This window comes from Cercospora kikuchii, assembly GCF_019650295.1.
Source record: "Cercospora kikuchii DNA, contig_00002, whole genome shotgun sequence".
NCBI lineage: Eukaryota > Fungi > Ascomycota > Dothideomycetes > Mycosphaerellales > Mycosphaerellaceae > Cercospora > Cercospora kikuchii.
Genome location: NW_025408583.1, coordinates 97,197 through 110,061, shown reverse-complemented (window position 1 = coordinate 110,061; position 12,865 = coordinate 97,197). Strand labels below are relative to the sequence as shown.

The 12,865-nt window shown below is 53.9% G+C and overlaps 4 protein-coding genes across 4 annotated transcripts; all 4 read right to left on the bottom strand.

Annotated features, from left to right (window-relative positions):
* Positions 1-38: 38 nt before the first annotated feature.
* CKM354_000229100 (uncharacterized protein) lies at positions 39-896 on the bottom strand (the record flags this gene model as incomplete). The annotated part of the gene is made up of 1 exon (XM_044797444.1): positions 39-896. One exon carries the CDS (start codon positions 894-896, stop codon positions 39-41), a length of 858 nt encoding a protein of 285 aa, XP_044653379.1.
* Positions 897-2,219: 1,323 nt separating this feature from the next.
* CKM354_000229000 (uncharacterized protein) lies at positions 2,220-4,868 on the bottom strand (the record flags this gene model as incomplete). The annotated part of the gene is made up of 5 exons (XM_044797443.1): positions 2,220-3,906; positions 3,955-4,387; positions 4,453-4,493; positions 4,551-4,671; positions 4,832-4,868. The coding sequence occupies 5 exons, from the start codon at positions 4,866-4,868 to the stop codon at positions 2,220-2,222; spliced, it is 2,319 nt and encodes a 772-aa protein (XP_044653378.1).
* A 4,822-nt stretch (positions 4,869-9,690) lies between these two features.
* CKM354_000228900 (uncharacterized protein) lies at positions 9,691-11,163 on the bottom strand (the record flags this gene model as incomplete). Its single annotated transcript, XM_044797442.1, has 1 exon — positions 9,691-11,163. One exon carries the CDS (start codon positions 11,161-11,163, stop codon positions 9,691-9,693), a length of 1,473 nt encoding a protein of 490 aa, XP_044653377.1.
* A 640-nt stretch (positions 11,164-11,803) lies between these two features.
* CKM354_000228800 (uncharacterized protein) lies at positions 11,804-12,439 on the bottom strand (the record flags this gene model as incomplete). Its single annotated transcript, XM_044797441.1, has 1 exon — positions 11,804-12,439. One exon carries the CDS (start codon positions 12,437-12,439, stop codon positions 11,804-11,806), a length of 636 nt encoding a protein of 211 aa, XP_044653376.1.
* Positions 12,440-12,865: the final 426 nt, after the last annotated feature.

Below are 12,865 nucleotides of genomic sequence, written 5' to 3'. Positions count from 1 at the left end.
TTCTCACGTTCCTCTTTCTATCAACCAGTGAGCCCATCTCACCCCGTCATCCCCTCAATCCCCACCTTCTTCTCCTCTCTCTCCTCCTCTTTCTTTTCCTCCCCCCTAACATCCTCCTTCGCATTCTCCACAACATCACTCATAAACGCCCCACCCAACAAAATCGCCGGCTCCTCCAAACTCTGATGCTCATAACTCAAAGTCCCCACCCCTCCAGCCTCCAAAATCAGACTCGGATTCTCCGCAATATCTCTCCCAACCCATCTGCCCGCCAAAGCCCTCAAAATATGTCCATGCGCTACAATCAATACATCAAAAGGTTTCCTCTCTTCCTCATCTTCTCCACCATTACTCTTCCCCTTAGGTTTCCCAATCGCCGGTGCGTGGAATCGTGTTCGGATATCTTTGATCAACTCATCCAGCCTCTCCGTAATCTGAGCAGGAGATTCTCCACCAGGACATCCATCCCTCCAGATATCCCACTCTCCATTTCCTAAACCTTCTTTCTTCCTCCTCTCTCGGATTTCTTTGGACGTAACACCCTCATAATCCCCATAATCCCACTCCCTCACAGCCTCCGTAACTTCAATCTTCGCTTTCGTTTTATGTTCAGATGTATTTCGGACTTCTCCATGTTTTCCCCATGGCATATTTTCTTCACAGCCCAATCCTAGCAGTTCAAGTGTTCGTTGAGCGCGTTTGCGTGGGGAGACGTAGATGTGTGCGAGGTTCTTTGGTACGATGAGTCGGTCGGGTCCGACGAGGGCTTTACCTGTTGCGATGATACGTTTCTCGCCGTTTGCCGTGAGAGGGACATCGGAGACGCCTGTGTGGCGGCCATTGAGGGACCATTCGGTTTCGCCGTGGCGGATGATGAAGAGGCGGGGTGTGGTCATTTTCTTCTTGTCCGCCCTTTGATCTGTGTAGCTGGAGCTGTAGGAGTAGCTCTGACTGCGACTGTAGTATCACGAAGGATGAGAGAGAAACGAGATGAAGAGAAGGCGAGAGGTTACTGCTGGTGAAGTATACTCAATCCCATTCTCTGGCGGGGACAAGAACAACGTCATTCGTATGGAAGTCAGTGCAAGTGGACCGAATCTCCCGCAGCTCTACCGCGATGCCCACCCATGACGAGCAGTCTCTCCATGGCTGCTGTCCAACGAGGTGATGTCGATGAGTGGAGGGACTTGCTGACAAGACTTTGATAAAGCATTCCGTGGCTGAGTTGCCCAAGCGCGTCGCGAAGAGAAAGCACAAGCAGCAGCCAAGCATAACCACGCACGTGCAACATCATCACCACTACCATCTAGGCAAAAGCATCAAACAACCTTTCACCAAGCTCCAACAGACAGATAGAAAAGTTTAGACAGATGTGATGCGAAGCTGTTCATCTCGAATATCCCACCTATCTGCTGCTCCCCTCAACACAAGCAAACCGCAGCTATGCACGCCACTATCTTTCTTTCCCGGTCGTGCAAAAAGCTTCTCATCACTTTCCACGCCACGGAGCTACCATCTTAGACAATACCAATACATTGCTCTCCTCCCTTCACACCCAACGGGACTCGAGCATGAGCTCGAATGAAACCCCGCGGGACTGCTCTTCTTTCTCTCTCTCATCCAAATGCTCCCTTCACTTTCTTTCTGCCCAACGAGCAAGATAGTGCTGGATGGAGGGTTCTGTGCCACAAGACTTTTGGTTCGTGTAGCAGGTCAAAATCGACAACGCTGACAGATGAAACAAACTGAGACGGGCGGGAAGAGGTTGGCTTTGAGGAGAATGTCTGCACCTCCTCTCGACAACCTGCCTCCTCAGACTTCGCCCCAAAAATAACGCCACAATGCAGAATTAGCGAGGCCGACCCTGTCGCTTCGGTCCTCGGATGCCATGTATGTACGATGAGGCCATATGCAAGAAAAAGCCAGTGCTTGTAGAAAAGGCGGCGAAAAGAAGTCCGCCCAGTCTCTATATATTACGTCCGTCATGAATGTGTGGAACACACTCGTCGTCATTCTCGCAGTGAGGTCGAACTGCGAGTAGGGATAACAGGAGAAAATAGCCGCGAGTGGCCAAGGGAGTGGTGTATAGCACACCTCGAGAGATGCCATGCTCTGGAAGGTCATGTCGCATGATGTGCTGCCGTGAGCGCGGGACTGTATCCAGCGCGAGCGAAACCAAAAATCCAGCGATGAAGCTATCCAGGTGCAGGTATCATGCTCTAGCGTACGCCGATGGGCGGTCGAGGTGGCAAGCTGCTGCTTGAGCTGTGTGCTGAGGGTTCGGAGTCTATGGGAGCGGAGCGGTTGCTATCACCACTCCCCGCGCTGGCAGAAGCAGAACCTGTCAATGACCGTACTTGATGGGGAGGACCGCTTTTCGGTGGGTAGAGATTGCTCACCCCTGTTTGTTGCTCAATGTGTTGTGGCGCCACTGCATTGCCATGTCCCGGCGGGTGACGAGGAACAGGTTGGTTCATGCCAGGCGGACTCGGTCGTCCATTGCGTCCTGGCGGACCTCCATACCCATTAGGAGGTGATGGTCGTCCGTGCGGAGGCCTTTGTCCTGGGCCTAAAGGGTTGCCTGGAGATTGACTGCCGCGTCTCCCAACTGGGTAGCCATTGTGTGGTGGCCCGCCATTTTGGAATTCATGCAGCCGCTCTGCGGTCAACGAATTGGCCCTTGACTCGTGACCCATGTTCATCCTGTCGACACTGCCAAAACGGTCAGAAGAATAGCCCATGAGTGGGTTGTTCATCAGTTCTTCGCGAAGTCCGGGCATGTCAGCCATGATGGCAGCGCTCGTTCGAGCACGAGCGTTTGGTCCTGGACGCCTCATCATTCCACGGCTGTGACGAGGCGGCGCATTGGGCACGCCGCTGAGTCCCTCAGGATTGCTGCGCAGTTGGCTGGCACTCGGCGCCTTCCGTGTTCTCCTAGAAGTGACGCTCATCATGTCGAGATTGTCCACATCGGCAACCGGCGTCGCACCAGCCGCCATGGGATCGAAAAAGTCCAAGCCATCTTCATCATCGTCGTCGTCGTACTCTTGCGTCCTGCGTGGACCTCTGCCACCACCGGGGCCACGCCGCATATGATACTCTCGTTCCCGCAAGGCAAGCTCTTTCTGGCGCAGTGCCAACTCACGCTCCCTCATAGCCAAATCTCCCGATGCCGAAGGAGGCAGGCCATTCTCGTATGCGCCATCGTCGGCCATGTCGCTATACAGCATCAAGTGGCTGAACTCTTCCAAATCGTTGTTCTCGACGGAAGCGCGTCGTTGTAGAGGCGGACCTCGTGGAGGTGCGTAACCATTTCCATTCATCCTGCCAGGCGGCGGGTATCCAGACATGGATGGAGGTCCTCTTCGTGGCGGGCCGCCGTTCAGGCTTGGTGCGCGGCTGCCCGGACGCATGCCATTGGGTGGCATCGGTCTGCCATTCATCGCAGGCGGCGGAGGTCTGCCATTGCCGTATCCATGATTCGGAGGGCCTGGTGCGGAAGACATGCGTGGGGTTGGTGCTGCTGACGGCGAAGGAGGTCCAATGGGTTTCGACTGATTGACGACATTGATGTGATGCAAAATTGAGTAGAGCGTCTCGATGCGAGGAATCTGGACCCCGACTTCCTGTGCCAGCTTGATCGGCGAGCCGAGATATGTTTCGACTTCCATGGGTCGTCTGGCGGTGAAATCCTGGTACATGATGCTGTTGGTTTCTGATGGAACAATCATTTGTTCCATGGTCTGTTCGCGGAACTCGGGCTTAAAATCGCAGCCGGTTTTGCGCGCGAGAGTGAGAAGTTCGTCAATTATACCTGTAATGAGCGAGCGGACGCCGTTCTTTTCCAGAAGCTCGGCATGAGAAGGTGTCTCAAAAAGGACACTGGCGGGATAGAAGGCAATGGGGCTAGATATGTCAGCGATAGTCGGATCTGGAGGCTGGATAGCGACCCACCCAATCATTCGTTCGAATTGTTTCTGCCGGATGTTGACAGAAACTTCGCAGTCGACCTGGCCGGACTTGAGCGTCATGGACAGTGCTTCCGCCATGTCGGTCTGTATGGATGCGGGTATCGATGGATTTTTGTTGGCAGCTCCGACCCAAAGTTCAGAAGAGCCACTATGCTCAAATTCGCTGGGACCTAGCTGCGAAATCTGCACACCCGACACCAGTGACAAGACCACGTTGGTGGGAAAGCGCTGTTCCAGATACGACTCAATCCCGAGTGTGGCAGTGGTGTTGACCAGGATGCAGGTGTGCTGCGGCGACACAACCGACTCAATGACAGAGGCAAGGTCGTAGACGTCGGGTAGTGCTTTGACGCACAGCAGGACGTAGTCAAAGGACGCCCGCGAAGCGCCGGCAGCGTCTTCAGGCGACTTGACGACTGTGGTTAAATAGTCAGTATTGCCGAGATGAGCTCCCTGATAGTGTGCTGGGGTGTCATCCTACCATGTCTTGGCTTGAATCTTTCATTGCCGAACTTGGAGGATCTGGAGTAAAGGGTTAGTAGTCAAGGCGGCAGAAATGCGGGAGTTGCGGTGTCGTACTTGAATGATATGCCGTACTGATGCACTTGCTCGAAGCCATTCTTCCACACCAACGTTACGTCGCATGCCTGTGTCGCCGAGAGGCGCCATGAGAGGAAGGCGGAGACCGCATTGCCGCCAACTGTGCACACCGTCAGCATTTGTGCCATTGGACTGAATCAACACGAGCGAGAGCATCGTGCGCAAGAGTGTGTGTGGATGGAGGGTGTTTCTTTGCGCGCCGCAGTGAATGCGAGCGTGGGTGTGCGCGAGACGCGGAGGACGAGGGAGCATCGACGCACCTGACAGTATCCGCAGACGCGGTGTCGAGGGAGGCATGGTGGAGGTGCGGTGAGGTGCGCCAGAAAGACTGGTGGCCGTGGATCGAGTGGGAAAGATGTGGTCGTGGCCGGTATGGGTGTTTCGCGGTGCGAAGGTGGTGGAGCTGCCGTCTGCCGCGTCACTGCGCAGCCAGGATCAACCGGATTGGTGCTCTGAGCTGTGTCGGGCAGAGGTGAAGTGCGGCGGGAGAGGTCTGCTGCGGACGGGTCGTCGTATCCGCGTCGTGTTCGGAGCGATGCTGTGCGGTGGAGTAGCGACAGCAGAGAGCGATGTCGATGGGCGTGGCTGCGGTCGAAACGAGCGTGATGGCATGCGAACGATGCCGGAATGCAGAACGACAGGCAGCGAGGCTGGCGAAGCGGCGGGGCGGTGGGCGTGTCCCAGCAGCAGGCCGATCGGACGACGCGCGCGGTGGAGGAGGCAGAGCGTGCAGCAATGTGCAGCGGCGTTCAGTCAGTCGACGGTCGAAGCAGACAAGACAGGCCAGCAGATGGCAGGCGAGATGGAGCAGCAGTAGCAGCAGCTCGGCGACGCCAAAAAGGCAAAAGACGCACAGGCGCGCGCAGGCGAGCGCAGGCACGCCCCCGGCAAAGCTGCATGCACGACCTCTGGCTCGCAGGCAGGAAGTGGGTGCACGCTGACGCCAGCCAACACACGCACGCAAAAACTGATGTCTGTCGATGGAAATGTCGCGCTCCGCTGGATGCCCTCTCAAATATCACCATCTATCTCACATCCTCCTCCTCCGCCGGATCGCCACTGTCGCGCTCCCCATTGATGGCTGACACCGCCCGCTCTGCAGCTCTGCTGTTGCTCCGACAGGCAATCTTGCACAGCAGCAACCACATGCGCGTTCTCGTTGGCTGACATGGTGGCGATTGCGCACCGCTCTCAACGGATGTCCTGCTCCCGGATACCCTCCATCAATGCGTGTCTCGCTGCGCGGTGGCGAGCGGACGCTTCGGAGGCTGGCGGTGCAGTGCTCTGTAACGCTGGCATCGACCCAATGCCGCCGCCGCTCGAGTGCGATGCATCAATCGACACCAGGATCCGCCATATGGCGGCCTATGCGCTGTGATCTCCCTGCTCGTCCGACGCTCGCATCATCGCCAACATCATCGTCCATATTCGCTGTACACATTGCTACATCATGGTCGGTCGGCCGTGTCACCGACCACCGCACTGTCTTGAAGCATGATTGATTGCAATTTTCACTGCATTCGCAGGAATCACGCCCTCTTCACGGCCCGTGTCTCATCGCATGCGTAAGCGTACCACGAGCGCGACCATCTTATCACCGTAGTGGTGATTAGCCCACATCCAGCGGCCCTGTCAGACAAGAGACCGCCGGTGTGGCTTTGTGAACATCCTGGAAAACACAGACGAACTGGTCTCTGTTAGCGCCGGATGCGAGCGGCGACTGGCCATCCTCGTGGCCTCTCCTGGACCGCTGCTGAGTGATGAGAATGATTTGCACCTGCAACATGCACCAACATACCAGGGCCCGTCCGGTGCAACTCCCAGCCGTCTCCGTGTCTCTCGTCTGATTCGGACTGCCGCCAACTTCAGCCACACGTGCCAGACGTTCAAGAGCGAAATGAACTCAATTCGGTCAAAGTTGGCAGCCTTCAGCCTCGAGCAGGGCACGGAAGAAAGCCCGTTGGACCGCCGGTGGTCTGTGCCCACTTTTGTCCCTTCGCGTGCGCGTCTGACAGCTCAAGATCGGTGATGAGCCAATTCCACCCGTTGTGTTGCATCGCGACTGTTTCATGATCCGGACGTTTTACATCTGTCTTGCTTGTGTGGTACAGCTTCACGGTATGACAGCTTTCACACCTTCATCTGCGCGCGCACATGGGGCGAAAAGCAAAAAGAACTATTTCCAGCATCAGCAGCTATCCGCGTGGCGCGTCCGCAGAGCACGTTGTCTCGCGAGCGCGCGCCCGCGCTGTCGGCATTCATTCGTGGTTGTTGCCGGCATCAGCCGCTGATAACATTGATTGCGCAACAGCGGTTTCTGAACTTTTTCTCGCGGGCGTTGGAGCTGAACCTTGGCTCGGAGATACACATCATGCGAGGCGACGATATCAATGCACACACCACGCCTCCTCTACCAGGGCGGAGCACTTGACTTGCATATACACGACGTCCACGTTGTGCTTCTCCTCCTCCTCCGCTCCGCCTCAGCAATTCCCGCGATCGTCCTGTCGTGCTGATCTGGCGCATGGCAGGATGAGCATGCTGCCCATTGTTGAGAGCCAAGTGTCCAGGTTTCCGGAACAGATTTAGAAACAAGCGGCATGCAGGTGGTTCAACGTGCGCGTCGCGGAAGCTCTCCCACGATGAATAGCCGTCCGCCTGAGCTCTTCTGCTTCTCTGCGTCAAGCTTGTGCCAATGACGGAGTTATGCACAGTGAAAAAGTGCTGAGAGAACGCAGTGGTCCGCGCAGAGCAGCAAGACGTTATGGAAACGTCAGATTAATGTCGAATGGGCCAATTTTTTGTGGTTCTTGACATCAAACGCGAAACCGACGCGACGCGATGTCCCGTTAGTCAGCTTCTTTGTCGCACCAGGGCACGCAGCAACACTCGCAGCGGACGCTGTCGCTCTATTGCTGTTGAAGCCTCCATTCTGCTGAAGATCGCCCTTCTCTCCGCTTCGAATCGCTCATTGCGAAAACTGCAGCAGCGACTTCTTCGTCAACAAACGGTGACCAACGCACCACTGTGGCGTGACAAGACCTGACCAAGGAAAGTTGAAACCACGCTTGGAAATACAAAGCGACACCACTACCGAGGGCGGTGCGCGTACGAAGTACGCTATACGCTGTACGCCTCTCGAACTTGCGAACGGGAAAGAAAGGCGATGCTAGCGAAGCACGCGAACGCACCGAGCCCTGCCCGTCCTCTTGTTTGCCGTATTCTGTCCGAAATTGGGCTCTGCAGCTTCTCCGCCAACTTCAACTCCAACTCGTCCATCTTTTCGTCAACTCTGGACGCGATGAACTCCCACTGACGAACATGATCTACAACAAGTTTTCCTTTCGGTGTGTGCTCCGGTGAAGGATGTGCATTGATGATGCGATGCATGACGCGACAGCCTTTTCCGACGATCTTTCTTTCGTCGGTCGGTGACTCCGTCGCTTGTAGAGTTTGACAACCCCTATGCACTTCCGTATGTGGCATCTTTCGCTGCAGGCTTGGCGGCGCTACGGTGTACTACTGACTTTCCAAGAGTACAAGGATTTCCCGTTTCGAACAAAGAGATCTTCGGAGCTGGACCTTCTGGAAGAGCTATTGGAGGTTCTGTAGGTGCTATTGCAATGGCTTTGCCAATTAATACGAAGGTGTTTTTGACGAATCACAGTGGGAGGAAATGCATGAATACGAATGAGTTTTCTGGGGTTGTGGGCGACTAATTCTGATGTCGTCGCTGTCGATCCTCTCCTACAGGCCTCGGTGCCGGTATACTCTCGTCATGGCCTTGCCTGCGAAGTGACTTTGTCGAGAGAAATAGCACGCTCTCGAAAAGGAAACCGGCCCCGACGCACGAACATCTTATGGAAAGAAATCAATTCATATGACAAGCCAACTCGACGCTCATGTATTGGACAAGAAGCCATCGAAAGTCTTTGTCATATAACGCCATATATAGCCCGGGGCTCCCAATAAGCTTGCATATTCTCTTGTTCCCCCCGCGATCTGCACAACGAATCCTACTCGTGCACGTGGCAATCACCGGTATGTAATATGGAAACGGTGCGGGTGAAGTGAGATGAGATGAAGAGGTCTATCGTGTGGCGCATAGATACATATTTCTGTACGCTACTTGAGTAATAAACATGCTTCATGCTCAGATCAGATTTCCTTACCGCCCGCGCCTCTTGATCCTTCCATTTCATATCCTGACTCCTTCCCGTCTGTATGGAGTAAGTTTGCGGCGCAAGCGCCTGAAGATAGGAGTGCAGCAGCCCTAATTAGCCCTGGGATAGGGCAGGACCAAATCGCATTCGAATTGAGTTATGGCCCGGGCGCTTGGAAGTATAAGATAGCCTTGTAGGATCTACGGTACATATATGTCTATGCTTCTCCTCGACTCGCTGCATTTCCTGGGAACTCGAGGGACGTTTGTTGGAATCGAAGTTGTGAGAGGTTGGTGGTGAGTGGTGATCGTGGCTTGCAGGTGTGTCGGATGTTGAGCTCTCCGACCGCGAGGATTTGTAGGGGTCTGGATTATCGCCACTGGAGACTTGGTTTGATCTGATGTGAACTTGATACGGGGGATTGGATGACGATGCTTTGAAATTGAACTCAAGCTCCGATTTGGGAGCGTGCTATTATGCGTCTAGCCGCTGGCGAATGGTGATGCTGAAATGCAGGTGGTATTGATCGGTGTGGAACGATCAATAGCAGGAAGCGAGGTTGGTGGCGATGTCTTACGAACCTACTGGATTCCTATTAACGATCGCCACAATGAGCTGATTCTGTGAAGGAAGGCAACTGCTCAGGCGAAGTTGATGTGGCCGGGCGTCTACGAAAGGAGACGTACTCAAGTCCATCCTGGCAGCAAAAGCAGCCAGCTATTGCAACAGACGCGCCCAGGCGAACTTCTTTCCTGGTGCACGTTCAGCGCGAGCGCGAAAGAGAACGCGCGGAGCTCTCAGGGCGCAGTCTGGTCCTCCGTTGAGTCCAAATCTTCTCTCAGGATGGAATCCACGACTGGTGTAGCAAGCTAATTGGCTGGAGTTGTTCGCAGAGATCAACAGACCATGCAATCGAACGTCTCCTGAGCGGAGCAAGTGTTGACTTCCACTGTGCCTCAAGAGCACATTCCGATGTCTAGATTGCTTCCTGCCATTCCTGAGCCGTTGACTAATTCATCGTACTGCTTCTCAGCAGTCTTCCCATCTTCCGGCTTTCCTCTCAGTCGTGCGGCTTTCACCACCGCATTGAATTGGTAAGGTGCTAGCTTTCGCCATTTTCGAGGCTCAGATCGTTCGGCTTCGACTCCAGGTTTGGCTGCGAGCGCGTGTGGAGAGCAGACTTCTGTCATAGCAACATCCGTGGTGTCCTCGTCCAGACACGTGGCGGAGTCCGCTGGGCTCTGTGGAGATGAAGGACGACATGATGTTGTCGATTGGGTCGTCTTTGGCAGGAAGGAAGTGATCTGTCTGCTCTGCTCTTGCCCTAATGCCACACTGCACCTGGAGATCTCCTTCTCGAGCTCTGAAAGCTCTTGCTTCAGCTCGTTTTCTTTGTCATCCCAGGCCTTGACCTTCAACCAATGCGTCGTCAGCTCTCGATCGCTCTCCGTTTCCAGAAGATCACTGAAACGTCCCTCGGCGTTCTCCTTATCCACAATGAGAAGAGCGAGCCAAGTGGAGAGATCAGTGGTTTCGTCCCGGCGTCCCTCTGCCTGCCTCAAGATTGTCTGCAGCGCTTTTCGCTTCTCACTCCTAGCATCTGCCTCTCGCTTCAACCGATTCTTTCTCGTCCACGGCAAATGCCCATTGACTTCATCCTCACTATCGTAGATGAACCTCTTGGACTCGATAGCCCTCCATTCCTTGTCACCCTTAAGTTTTGCGATCGCTCTCTCGTGCCTTACATGAACGGGCTTTTCGTCCAATGTCTTTGCCACGCCTCGCGGGTCATACACATCGACGAGCTTCTTGATAGCATAGAATCGCATTGTGTTGAGGACTGTTTGCTCTGGAGCATGAGATTCCGATGACCAACGTCCTCCTCGCAAAAGATGACGCATCTTCGGATCAGAACTTTCAATACGGTTAACAAGCTTCTCTCGCTCCTTGGGCGTTTGTTGGAATGCGGCTTGGAGATCTTTGTTGCCTGCTCTTTCTTCGATACTGTAGATGTTGCCGTTGTCGTTCACCAGAGTGCTCTCGATGTTGCTGAGAAACTGAGAACTTCCAAACCCCTTGGAAGAGCTGTATCCCAAGACTTGGCTGTCGAAACTCTTCTTGCTGACGAAGGAGTTGAATGTCTTTCTCAGTTCCTTGACCTCGTCCAATGTGGCATGGAAGATGTTGGCGTAGTTGCCGGAGGTGTAGCTCAGGTAGTTTTCCACATCTTTCGGAGGTTCGATCTGGTTGTGCATTGCATCGCGTGGCTGGGGGTTTGAACAGAGCAATGGTGGTGTGGTGCTGGCAAGTAAGACTTCGTGAATGGCTTTGGTTGGAATGCGGCTGGGGGCAAGGACATCGCTGACAGCGTTGTTTACTGGCGGAGTGGTGACGGTCGGCTCATCATTATCGATGGCGAAGAGCTCCATGGTGTTGGGATATCAAGCTCGTGTCGTGGCGATGGATGTGTGTTGAAGTCGTTGTTGAAAATCTGAATTGTAAGGTTGCCATGTTGTCTTGTGATAAATGCTGTAGTAACAAGTGAGATGGAGCAGCATCTTTCACTTGACGAGCTCTAGCTTGTGAGAGGATCTGCTCGTAGCGGTGGATGGCACTGCTGCCTACAAGTGAGTAGATCTAACCTTCAATTTAGACATGCTGGTAGATTCTTTGTGAATACCTCAAACACCAAAGTGGGCGTCGAGGGTCTTGTACGAAAAAAGTGAAAGTGAGGTGATTCTGGACATCGATGATTTGCATGATGGTAGAGGCGTTCTGCGACTTTGTAGAGAGGCTGCAGAAATCCACGGCACCACTAATCGCAAGAAGCAGGTTATGGTGGGAGGGAAATGATATTCATTACATTCGTTCTATACACATTGTTCAAGGTGGCCCTGCGTTGACTCATGATCGTTTCAGAAGTACTGTTCTTCCATCCATAGCCTACCGCTGGGTTAGGAAAGAGTGTTCTTCGGGACTACAATTGTCTGGTACTGCTCATGTACAGCACGACATCCTAGACCACCGATACCTTCTCAAGAGCAGCGCACTGGCATAAACACTACTAGTCTACATCATGGCAGCAAACCCAGCCACGGCCATGAGGGCCGCTACGCCAGTTCCCATGTCAGCATTGCTATTGGCAACACCAGTGTAAACGACCGGGCGGGTGGTCGATGGACGCATAGATACGGTACCAGACGGCTGTTGGACTGGAGTCGTGGCTGGTCCGGTTGGGTATGGTGGATGAGGAGTAGATTTGGAGCTTGGCACCGGAAGAAGTGTGTCAATCGTGCGGACCTCATTTGTTGACTGCGGTGGAACTGGTAGAAGTGTGTCGATAGTGCGGACTTCGCCAGTTGATTTTGGTGGTGCGGCAGTGTCGATGACGATGGTTGGCTTTGGAGCTGGGTAAGTGTCCATGTCAACTTTGGTGGTTGGGTATGGCACTGGCAGAAGTGTGTCGATGGTACGTTCCCCGGTAGGATATGGTACCGGAAGAAGTGTATCTTTGGTACGTTCTCCAGTAGGGTACGGCACGGGCAGAAGTGTGTCAATGGTATGTTCTCCAGTGGGATATGGAACCGGAAGGAGTGTGTCGATAGTATGTTCTCCGGTCGGATATGGAACCGGGAGGAGGGTGTCGATGATGACCTCGGAGGTCGTGTAGGCAGGAGGCACAGCTGCAGCAGCAATAGCGACCATGCTACAGAGACGAATCAGTGAAGCCATCGTGCTTGTGCTTGTATTGTGGTTGCGAAGTTCGCGTTGACAATTTGTAATCAATGTAGATTGTGGGCCTTGAACAAACGATGACGGTTGTATTAGTGCTCCGTCCGCAGCGATTGAAATGTATCTTATATGAACGTCAAGAGTCTTGTTATGGCCAAGGAGGAGAGCCAAGCAGCCAAAACTTTGCAGTCAATGCTGTACGAAAATATAAAAACGGCGATCGCATTGTCCCCGCCAAAGCATTGATCTCGCGACGACAGAAAGTGAGTTTCTGTATCTCGTGCTGCGTGACCATTATTTGAGATCGTGGCAATAGATGAAGATACAGTCCGACGACGACCAGCACGATGAGCTGTGAGCATTCTTTCTGTCCTCCAGAGTCACTGCTTCGACAATCAG